This window comes from Polyodon spathula, chromosome 2 (genome assembly GCF_017654505.1).
Source record: "Polyodon spathula isolate WHYD16114869_AA chromosome 2, ASM1765450v1, whole genome shotgun sequence".
NCBI lineage: Eukaryota > Metazoa > Chordata > Actinopteri > Acipenseriformes > Polyodontidae > Polyodon > Polyodon spathula.
In genome coordinates this window covers 89478045-89491144 of record NC_054535.1, presented here as the reverse complement: position 1 = coordinate 89491144, position 13100 = coordinate 89478045, and the positions used below count along the sequence as shown (strand labels likewise).

Sequence of the window (13100 nt, the reverse complement as noted above, 5' to 3'; positions counted from 1 at the left end):
AAACTTTCCAACAACCAACCTGCTTCCTCAGCTCCCTCCTCCAAATGAGAAGCAGAACCCTACTTTTATATCAGGTGGCTGGGTGCTGATTGATCATTAATTAAACTAATCATCTAATCAACCCCAAACACCTGAACACAATGAACCCAGGCAGGGAGGGGAATTTAACCCCATCCCTGCCAATTTCTAAAGAGCAGAGCTGTGCTCTGCCACAGGCAGGCTGTAGTTTGTGTAAGTGATATTTTTCACTCCATGCTTTAAAGGGAGGGGATTGTAATTATATATTTCCATGTTGCCAATTCTAGCCCACAAGGCCGTTGTTTTCAGTTTTGACTGATATCAGTTCCCAACATGTGTGCCATTTTAAAAGAAAAGCCTTCATCATAATCACTCAAGTAATGAATGAGGACAGAACTGGTGCCCCTAACGGAATGATAAATTTATTATTAGCCTCCATTTGTTATTACCCATCAGGGGAGAGTAACGGATGAACCACTTTTTGTCTCAGTCTCGTAAATCAGTTGTGTTCCCTAGTAAAAGAAGTGCTGCAGACAGATAAGACGCACAAGGGGGGATAATCAGTCCGGGAAGGAGGAGTGAATGGGCTGCTAAATGGAGCAAAGCCTTCAGCCACCTCCGCCTTGTCATGTTCACAGTTATAAATTACTTGAGGGGGTGTCTTGCACTTTGCTGATCTACATTGTTTGTCAGTTGTGAGTGGGCGTGTACAAAAACAGGCATGCCAATTCATAACGGACAAAGTTGTAGTACAAAGGTTTAGAATTAAAGACCAATAGTTTTTTTTTTCTTTTTTAGTTTAAGTTTCAGTCATTGGCTAGGTTTAAATGCACATGAAAATGGACTCTACAGTCATGACTGTGTGATGTTGTTACGCAACTACATGGTGAAACAACAAAAGAACGTCCTCTGGTCAGCGCGACTTGAAGGGCAGGGTCAGTCACTCTCTCAATATAAATAGGTGTAAAAACCCATGTAAAGATTTCAGCAGTCAAGATCCCGTTTGACTGGAGGAATCTGACGTTATTCCTCAGCAAAGCCGTACCAAGCCACGCACGCACACACGGACAGACGGGAAAGAACGCAAAATACACTGTAAATGTAAACCTCTTGTATAGCCTATTATTAATGTTTGTATAGATGCATATTGTTAAGCACAACTAACAGAACTTTTAGCCCCATTTATTATTATTATTATTATTATTATTATTATTATTATTATTATTATTATTATTAGTAGTAGTAGTATTATTATTAGTTAACAACGTGTTGTCTTTCGTTGACTGTATCTGGTTGCGCTTTTTTATATTTTACATTTTCTTTTGCGTGACTGTTTTTTCTTAAGGTAAATTTCCGTGCTTATTTATACACTCTATGATTTGACAGCGGAAAGATAACATAAGGTTATTGGAGTTAGAAAAAAAAAGATAATTAAATTAAATCCAGCAGGTGATATTGGAGGCCGTACTCTGTTTTCATTAACCCTTTCACAGCCAAAAGTTTTGTCCTAGATGCCCCCTCCCCCGTAGCCAAGCATTTTATGACAGTTTTTACCACTGTCTTTTAAAGTACTATAAAAACGTATTTGAGACAGTAGAAAAAACTTCAGCAATTATTGCTAAAATAGTAAACCACTGCAATAAAAATAAACAGGAACGTATTGATTATGATATATATATATATATATATATATATATATATTATATATATATACTATATATATATATATAATATATTATATATAATATATAATAATTATGTGTTTACACACAGGTGAGACTAACAATGTGTAATATTACAACAATTAATTAACCTTTTAGGAAACTAACCGGTTGGACGTCTTGCCAAGATTTTCAGTTTTCAGTGGTTTGATTTCATATGCACAACAAATCAAAACAGAAGCAATGGAGTTTTATGATAAATCTGTACACTACTGTGTATTCTTATATCATATGTCATGCACTGTAAGTTGAAAATACGGCAGCTGTTGTGCAGATCCCATAAAGTAGGGCAGTGGGAATGTATTTCTATGTAAAGGATTAGTAGGCAGCGTGAGGGACAATATTGGCAAGAAGAGTTTTCTGCATCAGATACCTGGAGGTTTTACCATGAGAAGCCGAGGCACTTGTATCTGCTGACACTATTTTAAAGAACCCACGTTCTTTTACTGTAAAATCGCGCACCCTCCCTTTTTGCTTTTTTTTCCCACCAAGAGCACTAGATCATGTTTTTGATGAGAAATGTGTGATACTGTTGAAGACAGCGTATATGGTAGCCTATTTACAAAGCGGTTTGAGAAAGTCTAGATTACCATCTGCTGTAGACCCAGCCCTGATTGCATGTACGTGTACTAATGTACAGTACACAGTGCAGTTGTGATTAAAGTGTGTTCAGTTACTCAGTACCTGCTATGAGGTGATCGTTAATTGACATGTCGTTCAGTTCAGAAATAAGTGTCAGTAGGAGGACTACGCAGGCTTTATACACGATACAGTTTTTTTTTAACCAGTGCAGTGCTCCTATGTTTCTCATTATGATTGATATGCTGCGTTTTAAAAGCAGAGCTGTACTTAATTTTAAAAGATTTGGAATGGGCAGCGTGAATTAGTTTGAACATATTTAATAAATGGATCATCCTGATCATAAGGGAATACAGTTGGCCCTAAGCATGCATATACAGGGTTAGAAACTATCGCTCGCCCGTCCGCCCGAGGTGAATTAAAACTCATGAGGACTACTTGATGCCTGTGCCTCAGTAGTCCTCACGTTTAAAAAAAAAAAAAAAAAAAAAAAAAAAAAAAAAAAGCTGGAAGTCAGTATTATAACATTCGTAAAAGACTAGTACCAAAATGTTGTTAGTGTCTAACCCTGAGAGAGGTGTGTGTGTGTGTGTGTGTGTGTGTGTGTGTGTATATATATATATATATATATATATATATATATATATATATATATATATATATATATATATATATATATTATATATATATTATATATTCAATGTATTTGTATAAACATATGTATATGTACCGACACATAACGGCTGTGCTTTTAGTTATAGCAAGTATGTGACAATAGTTTTTAGTATTTGCTTATTTAAGGGCCTTGATCTTTTAATAAAAAAAAAAGAACAAGTTGCTTCCGCTTCGAGTCTTTACTCAAACCAAATCGCTATGGATACTTTATGGCAAATTGTTCCCAAGCTGTACCATGTTACCACAAGGTAACAGAAGTTAGAATCTCAATGAAAGTGAAGGCAGAGAGATTCCACTTGTCATGTAATCAATAATTGTAGTTCTTTGTTTGTCTAACAGGTGCACCAGGGATTATCTCTTCACCCTATGCAGGGGCGGCTGGATTCTCCCCGACCATGGGTTTCCCACAGGCTGCAGGTAAGTTTCTCTTAACTGTGCATGCTGGTTTCCACTAATCGTTTTGGCATTGAAAGTCTTGAATTTTCTTGATATTTTCTTACTAGGCACATTACTGTAAGTCATGCTTGGGTTAGGCAGCATGTGAACATTGTGTTGAAATTGTAATATTTTAGTAAGCACTGGGAATTGTTTGGTCCTCGTACTCCAATAGCTGGCCCATGGGCCAAATGTGGACCACCACAACGTCCTTATGCAAGTGCATACAAAGCTGACACCTTCAATGTAAATATAAAATATGATTCTATGTGTAGATAATATTATGCATGGCTTGCTTTCCAATGCCACTACAATAATGGGCAGTAATGTAACCACCTGGAGTAATATAAAGAAAAATTGAAGTAAATGTTCATTGACATAGATACTGAGGTAACCCTCCCCCGATCAATCACCGTGGTTACCACTTCAAGTATATTGAATGAGTAAATTTTAAATTACTCTCTAACTGCCTCTTTGTGATTGGAAGTGTAATTTGCTGTTTTATAATTGCAATTCCCCAAAATAAAGGGTTATATTTCAATAAAAATGATGCGGCTAAAATAATTTCATCTTGACATTACACATTCTTCTCTTTTACTGAAATAAACCAGTTCTACACAAGTAAACCAGTTAATATCAAGTCCATCATTTTATGTACAATGTATTTTCACTTATGTGCAACTGAATTAGGTAACTTTGTAATGCAAGCTTCCAGTTTTCAGCCAGTGGTGTCACCAGGGATACAATTTTAATTAAGTGCTTCTGCTGAAGAAGTGTAGCATTAAAATAACACCGTTGAATAAGAGGCCCCTGAGTTGTGTTTTTTTATTATATGTATTATTATTTTTTTAACTTAATAGTGAAGGGTATTTTAACACACAGCTCATTGTTTTGCAGTAATCATACAGTATAACCCTGAGTTTTATGGTCTGTCACCTGTTCTTGCCTACCAATAAACTCCAGAAAGCAACAAGAGGCACAAGTATTCAGTCTCTTTGGTGCAACTGGTTCATTCAGGTTTTTCACAGTATGAGAGGCAGGATGGTATGCAATTAAATGTTTGGTTTTTCTTAAGATATTCCGTCTGTGCACCAAAACTATGAACTATTCCATGTACATAATTAATTCCAAACCCAGTGTCAAATTATCTTCTACTGACCGAAGGTTGCCTGCATGACTTAAAAGGCTCTGTTGGCATAGAGGCACTGTCACCTTCATCTGAACCTCTGAATATTTGTAATTTGTTTTCTATTAACAAATAAAAAATGTAAATATGTAACACATTAGTGCCCAAGTTTCACATAAGATTTCATAACATTCACATTTTTTAAATACAAATGAAAACCATACAGCGATATAAATGATTCCCTATTTTTATACAAAGACATACCAGACGTTTCGGGGCATAACTGGCTGGCCCCCTCATCGGTGTGGTTGTACAGAACAAACTTGGCGACATCACCCGTTTATACTGGAGGATGTCTCCCACACCATCAGTGTAGAAAGCCAGGATGCAGCCACCTATTATGTGCCTCAGGTAAACTCCAAGTTCAGTAGAACTGCTTTGTGTTGTTGGACTCAAAAAAGAAAAAAGTAAATATTCCAATATAATTCCAAAATAATCCCTTTTATTAAAATTGTAGAGATAAGCAAACCAAAAAAAAAAGTGTTTTAACTGTGCCCTTTGTATTATTTTTTTTTATCTTTGGCAAACTCCCGAGCTGATTTATAATTTGCTTACCTTTCGATGGCTTAAGTACCATTGCCACTGCTCCCATTATGTTTGTGCTATACATATTAACAGTACGTCAATGATTTCCGGCAACAGCAACACCGAAACACACTGGGGTCTATTCAGTTGATTTAAGTGGCAGTGGATCTGATTATCGCCATTGTTTTAAATAATATTGTTTTTGTTGTCTAAGGTTGTGAACACGGGCATAGCTCAGTGCCGTTCCTTGCTCTGAGAAATAGTTTTCAAAATTCAAATTATATTAAAAAAAAAATAAATAAATAAACACACAATGCTTTTTTTGGGGGGCGGGGGGGCAGCAAAATTGATTATTTCTTAAACAAAAAACTTTTGGTTTATTTTGTTATGTTCATTACATAGCTAAGGAATAGTTGGGGGTATTACATGAGATAAATTATACTGTATTAAGATAGCAGTTGCAGCAAGAGCTAGACCCCCTCCCAGCCCTCCCAGAAATGTGTATCCATGTTTGCTGCAGGTTTGGATGGCCTTGTTCTTTCTATTACAGGTCTCTCAATGCAGACAGTCCCTGGAGCTCTGGGCCATCTTACTATCCCAGCCTCTGCAGTTGCTGGCCGCATGGCTATGCACAGCTTGGCCCATACAGCAATGCATTCGGTCCTGCTCGTCTCCAATCTCAACCCAGATGTAAGTCACCTTTCCCTACATTTAGTATTTTGCTTCAACACAGGCTTGTCTGATGTCTGAGGGGCATTGACATCAAGCTGTCTGTTAGTCTGGTCCCTACGGTGGACTGCGGGCCAGATAGAGACAGGGACAGATAGTTCACCGATATCCACTCTCAAGCTCCTAGCTAAACACTGTTTTCAAAAGTTTAAACACCCCTGTCAGTTACGAAATGTAAAACAACCTAACTGTACTGAAAAGGACTTTAACGAAATGCCTCATGCGTTTATTATTTATTCTAATTAACAGCTGTTTTTTTATAATTATTTGAATATTACCCCATAATTTTATTAAATAAAATGTACGTTTGTGAGAGTTTTAAGGCCGACGTCAGAGGTTATCCCAATTGTGTAGATTTCTTTAAAAGTACCACTATGAAATAATTTGATGCTGCCACCAAAAGTGTGAATTCTCACTCCCTCCACCAACGAGAATGTCTGTATATAGAAACCATTCAACCCATCATTTGTTCTTATGTTAGTGTTTGTAAAGTGTTATAATGCTATGTAAACCTAAGCAAAGTGCATCAGCCCAATGGTGCCCATGTGGTGCCTTTAAATACATGAGTCAAGATTTAAATGTCAATTATTCTGCCAAATGTGTTTGTCAAATTCAGGGAATGACGAGTCTTGTCTTTTATTCTTTCCTGCAGAGTGTATCGCCCCAGGGTCTTTTCATCTTGTTTGGTAAGTTGCCTAACATTTTTATATGAGGGTTATCGCTTGATATTCTAATGTTTCAAGTACATCAACAGTGTTTTCAGTGAGTAGCCATCATTTGTGGCTTTTGTAACATAATATGCAGCACAAAAAAACGTCATTACAACTGTTGTTTCCTTGTTGCTGAAAATTAAGATCTGAAACATAATTTATAATGCTAACAATAACTTTGTCCACACTTCGGAGGTGTTATGTTGATGCATTAGCAGGCGGAGGTCACCTTTACAAAACCTTTTTTTTTTTTTTTTTTTTTTTTTTAATGTCAGGTTCCTCATGTGCATTGAGCTAAATATTTCTCTTTTAAAAATGTAACTAAAAACTCTCATGCTGTCACTTATCTTCATGTCTATCTGTAGGCGTCTATGGGGATGTTCACAGAGTAAAGATCCTGTTTAACAAAAAAGAAAATTCGTTAATACAGATGGCAGATCCAACTCAAGCACAGCTGGGTAAGTGAAACGCTTCTTTCTATCCCAAAATACAGAAAACAGATTTCTGTGGTTATTAATGCAATTTACATATGAAACACTGGTGACTGCCTATCTCCCTCCCACATCAGAGGGATGGCTGCTGTTTCTATATCTATTGCAGATTATAAAGATTAAACAGTTCAAGTAAGTAATTTAGTTATATGCATGATGTACATGATGGTGTCTTCTGCAGTCTCTTCTAAATTCTATTAGTTAGCAAGCACATAAAACACTAAAGCTCTATTACATATTTAATGTGAGATGATTGCCACATTTGCTTTATGAAAGCGTCCTTGAAATTCTCATCAGATTTCTTATTAGATCTCTGACTGTTATATAATACATTGCTGTGACATTAGAGGGGGATTACATACTCTTTCTAATTTTAATAAGAACTTGGTAAAATGACACCATGCAAGTGCAGTTGTCCACTGTTGAACATTCCAAAGAAATGGCCTCAGTTTTTCACAAACCTCATTTCACTTTTAAATTATTATTATTTTTTTTTATTGTATACAGTAGTGTTAATACGTGGGTCGATAAGTCACACCTGGAGGAAACCCTAAAATGGATTAGTAGACAGTATTGCTTCGAATTTTTAAAAAGCACTTTTTAAACCAATTTTTTCTTCTCAAAAATAGCTTGCGTCTTAAATTCATGCAAGTTTTAAAATCTCCAAAATAAAATGCAACTGCCCGAACACACAAACAGCAACATGACTGGCAGTTGAAGGGTTCCGTAGTAGGTATCCTGCAGACTGGACGCTCTCCTCCTCGATGTAAACAAAACAAGATTTCGCTCAGCGACTGCCTATGTAGCCACGGCCGTGCAATAGCCTCGAACTGGCGCTGCTGCGTTCTTAAACAGACATAGGTTCCCTGGGTACTCACCCCAGCCAATCAGGACCTCCCTGTTAGCTCAGTGGGCAAGCCTTCCTGTGTACCCCTGTCACAAAGCGTCATTAGCTTCCTGAGGAATTTAAAGGGAAGCTTTTACAATTTCAGCGTTTCGTTATTAGGCTCAATTCTAATCAGACCCCCGTAATACCACAGTTCACAAAAAGGGAGAAAACATGTGCGAGTAATTACAACTTGAAATGAGAAGCAACACATAACTGTATGCTCTGTGTGACAGCAGACAGCTGCAAACTGCCTCCATATGTAGTTTTATATGAGTAAATGCATCTTTTATTGTATTAATTTTTTTTCTTCAAGTTGAGGGTGGGAAATTTGGCCTGATTCTTAAATGTGAGGGCATCTTAAATTTGAAGGAATACGGTACTATACAGATAAAGAGGGTTGGTGTTTAGGTCCATGGTTGTTCAAATCAGGTCACCCGGTCGCCAAATACGACCTTCAATTTTAATATGGCCAGTAGATTTTACCATAGTCGCCACATTGGCGACTAATCATTTACAGTATATACAACAGAACTTCGGTTCGGTAAAGGCCTGCTACCCACCAGACGCAATGCGACAAGCAATAGTGTGCAGCAATGCGTCAAAATGAATAGAACCTATACTTCTATAAGTATCTTTACCACAGACGACGCGACATGCGGCACTGGAGCGATGTGAAATAAATAGGATTGAATCCTAATTTTTTTGTGATTTGACGCATGTCAACTAGGGCATTGAGCAATCAGAGAACAGCTTCGATGCACGTGGGTCCAGCAGGATGAAGCAGTATCCAAAATGACGGAGGAAACAGTAATACTTGTCGTTTTTAAAAAATACCCAGGGCTTTATGTCAAAGGTCATCACAATTATAAAGATACAGATTTGAAAGAGAACGTATAGGAGTCCATATATTAGGTCCATATATATATAAGGAACTGGATAAGCCTGGTGTGTGTGATTTTTTTTTTTAATTTTTATTTATTTTTTGCTGTATGTGTTGAAATGCCATCAGAGAAGACACTCATAATTACTACATCATGTTGACGAATATGTACCAGTTTTGATCGTAGTTTTATCAATATCAGTTTAACAGTTGTATAGATCTGGCAGTTTTCCAATCTGTCGCATTGTCTGTCTGTCGCTACTGATTGTAGGAAGTTGTCTGCAGTTCAGGAGAGATGGCTATTGCCAACTTAAAGCAAATTAAGAAACCAAAAAAAATCTTTAAAAGCAAATAGATTCCCCTCACCCTAACAACAAGAAGGGGAAAAAAAGGAGTGTTGAGGAGGATGTGCTGCATTACAACACAGACAGGGGTTTAAAATAACTACAATAGTTATTTTTTATATGCAGTGTCTTTTATATGAGGGAGCGCATGCTTGCAGATACTGCGCATTGTTGTAGCTTTTAAATGCATTTGAGTTCAATGAAGCAAGCTTCATAAACGCAATGCTTACCGGCTGTTTGTTTAAAATAGCCGAAGCAATATTCAAACTGAGCTGCTTATCGGCTGTTGGCAATATCAAGAAAGAGCGCAAAGTACCGTGACAGAGATATTAAGAAAGCAGAACCAGGGAGGCAGGGACTTCTAGAGTTAAGAAAGAAGCCATCAGTTGCAGGTTACTGTACATTTACCATTTTTTTTTGTTTGTTTTGTTTTTTAAAGCTTTGCATAGAGATGGCTTATAGTAAACCGCACAGCAACACTGTGTATTTGTAGCCTAATTAATCTCATTTACATTTGCATACTTTTAAAGAAAAAAATGTCCCAATGTTTAAAGGAGTTTGCATCTTGTTTTTGTTCACTACCCTATTTATCTGTAAATGCATTTTCTATAGAAGTTCACAAATCCGACTTTTTCACATATCTGCCTATACCCCAGGCCACAGGGGTTCGGATATCCAACATTGTACTGTAGTTTCCTGAAATTTGGTTGGTTCTCTGGCACGTCGATTGTAAGTATTTCCATAAAACTTCACTTGGCCACCAGGTTTTGAAAGCTAGTGGCCAAATGGCCATCAGCATACAAAGTGATTTGTCCCATCCTGTGTCCATCATGGTTTGGTCATTAAAATATGCCTCCTTTTGAGGTTCTGGTACTGTATATTTTCCTGTAGTTTATAGTCTTAAAACACATGGTAAAATTGATATGGTGAATCTTTGCAGAATTCCAATACTTCCCGTTCACTCCATAGTTTACTCACATTTTACCAAAACGCAAACCTTATGGTAAATGGTGTATTTGTTAGTTTATTTGTAGCAGTGACCCTATTGATAAATTGGTTGTTTTGTACCATTTTAAACATTTTACTAGTGTTTTTTTTTTTTTTTTAGTTGATCACAGTCATGCATATTGTCTTCTTTTTATGTCATTGTAGCAATGAGCCACCTCAATGGGCAACGTCTCCACGGTAAAGTCATCCGCGTGACCATCTCTAAGCACCAGATGGTGCAGCTTCCCCGTGAGGGGCAGGAGGACCAGGGACTGACCAAGGACTTTAGCAACAGTCCGCTCCACCGCTTTAAGAAGCCAGGCTCGAAGAACTTCCAGAACATCTTCCCTCCCTCCGCCACCCTGCATCTCTCCAACATTCCGTAAGTGTCTCTGTGGAAAAAACACTGTAAATGTCTGAGTTCAAAAGATTCATGATGTACAAGCAACACTTCATATGAGCTGATGCTTTTTAACTATTTCATCACTGGAGACCTGTATACATGTGTAATAAAAAAAACACTCAAATTGCAGGCTACTGTAGTACAGGAAGACAGCACCACAAGTAAATTAGTTGTGTGTGCTGTATATATGTGTGCTCATTTTTATTTATCTTTCAGTAGAAAACACAAACATTAAGATATAACAAAGCTTAAATATAATTTGACCTGCTGTCTCTGCAACAGTGTTTGGTTCCCAGAGTGGGGGAGCTTTTCCCTGCTGCAGAAGCTACTGTTAACAAACTGAACTGGCTTGCTTTCTGGTAAAGGACCTTTACAGAAGGTTAAACAATGGAATCTGGAAACAGAAACCAATGAGTTGTATTTTAGTTTAAAATTGAAAATAATTGTAGAAAACTGGAGCTTTTAAAATATCTGATGGTAAAAAATGGGACATTTCAGAGTGAACTGTGTAGTAGGGATGAGGATTTAACTTTAAAAATATAAGGCAACAAGCACCTAGATTACAGAATAATTATAGTAATTAGATGTAGACTAAAATGCACTGAAGCTCATATAATTAAAGTAAAAATGGGAATTATTAAAATACAGGGAATATGCAATTCCTTACTCACAAGGTGATTCAGTATATATACCCCAGTGGAAATCTATAATTTCTAGATTTTCTGTAAAACAAAGAATTTTAGGAAAAATCTTTTGTAGCAAAAGTTTTTTGCTTTTGTGGATGAGGGGGGAAAAAGGTTACAAGAAATAGATGTCTACAATTATTTATTTCAGCAGTCCTTTTTGCAAAACTCCCAAAATGATAATTCAAAAGTGTTCATACCCTATGATGCTATGATAGTATTGTCTGCAATATATTGGCCAGTCATCTGAAACCCTCCGCTACAAAACTTGGTTTAAAGTGCAACTGGAAGTTCTAACACAACAATGATCCAAAGCACACATCAAAATCTACTTCAGAATGGTTAAAGAAGAATAAAATCAAGGTTCTAGAATGGCCGAGTCAAAGTCACTATCTAAATCTGATTGACAATCTTTGGTATGAGTTGAAGAAGGCTGTGCACAAGAGAGGTCCTCAGAATTTGAATGAACTGGAACAATTTTGTATTGAAGAATGGTCATAAATCAATAAAGAATCATGCCAAAAGCTTATTGACAAACATCCTAACAATTTAAAAGAGGTCATTATTGCTAAAGGTGCCTCAACTAGCTATTAATTTCATTTTCCTTGTCAGGGTATGAATACTTTTGAATAGCATGTTTGGAGTTTTACAAAAAAAAAAAAATTGCTGAAATAAATATTCTTGTAATTTGTTTTTCCTCACCCACAAAAGAAAGACTTTTGCTACAAAAGATTTTTCTTATAATTGTTTGACAAATTTCTAGAAATTATAAATTTCCATTGGGGTATGTAAACTTTTGACTACAACTGTATATGCCGGTATTTATTGTATGTTCACATAGACGTTTCTGGGAATAAATGAGACAAAGAAATAGAATAGGTAGTATACACATTTAATAATTAAGATTACCAAAAATAAATATTAATGCTGTAGTTATAAAATAGCAGTTTTTGATGAATATGTTTTAATTCTCTTTGTATTTTTCAAAAACAGACCATCAATTACAGACGATGACCTGAAAAACCTCTTTGCAAGCACTGGATGCTCAGTGAAAGCCTTTAAATTCTTCCAGTAAGTTTGATTGTCCATTCCCATACACAATTCACTTCTACAATACTCAAAATAGTGGTCTAATTAATTATGAACAAGTTTGAACCATTTACGGTTTTAGTGATACAACTCTGAACTTATTTGTTGGAATAGTATAATGGTATTTAAAAGAATACAGTACTGCTTTGGGCACAGTATAATTGCTCTATGGAACCTTCCAATAGGTGAAGTTTTGAGAAAAAGCAGTAATCAATATTTATCATTTACTGTATGAATGTGAAGGATCTAAAGTTTAACCTGTCTACAGGAAAGACCGGAAGATGGCCTTAATCCAGCTAGGTTCTGTGGAAGAAGCCATCCAGGCCCTCATTGACCTCCACAATCACGACTTGGGAGAGAACCACCACCTCAGAGTCTCTTTCTCCAAATCTACAATCTAACATCTTACTTTGGATTTCCTTATAAGACTGAACAGTTTTTAGAAAAAAATATATATATATATATATATATATATATATATATATATATATATATATATATATATATATATATATATATATAAAATACATGAATGAACGAATTTATGAATAAATAAAAAGATAAAACGTTTGTAAAAGAAAGCCTTCAGACGAAGACTGAAGCATTTAACAACCAGCTCTGCCTCTGAGACGACAATGAACCCTCGAACGTGTGACGGTCAAGGCACCAATGCAAACGGAGTGTGTGATCAGGGGTTGTTCTCCAGGCAAGACTTCGATGTTCCGCTACAATTCCTCCTACCCAAATGACCTTCAC

The 13100-nt window shown here is 36.4% G+C and overlaps 1 protein-coding gene across 6 annotated transcripts in view; it reads left to right on the top strand.

Annotated features, from left to right (window-relative positions):
• Positions 1-12793, top strand: part of LOC121303350 (polypyrimidine tract-binding protein 3-like) — a 93432-nt gene extending 80639 nt beyond the window's left edge. For 3 of the 6 annotated variants that reach the window (XM_041233987.1, XM_041233979.1, XM_041234021.1), the window contains 8 exons: positions 3333-3410; positions 4813-4965; positions 5690-5829; positions 6521-6554; positions 6944-7036; positions 10335-10551; positions 12249-12326; positions 12613-12793. In XM_041233987.1, the coding sequence (XP_041089921.1) occupies positions 3333-3410; positions 4813-4965; positions 5690-5829; positions 6521-6554; positions 6944-7036; positions 10335-10551; positions 12249-12326; positions 12613-12745 (926 nt within the window). In that variant the 3' untranslated portion in view covers positions 12746-12793. The remainder of the gene's footprint in view (positions 1-3332; positions 3411-4812; positions 4966-5689; positions 5830-6520; positions 6555-6943; positions 7037-10334; positions 10552-12248; positions 12327-12612) is intronic. The other 3 variants (XM_041233996.1, XM_041234004.1, XM_041234013.1) reach the window with 2 other exon arrangements.
• Positions 12794-13100: the final 307 nt, after the last annotated feature.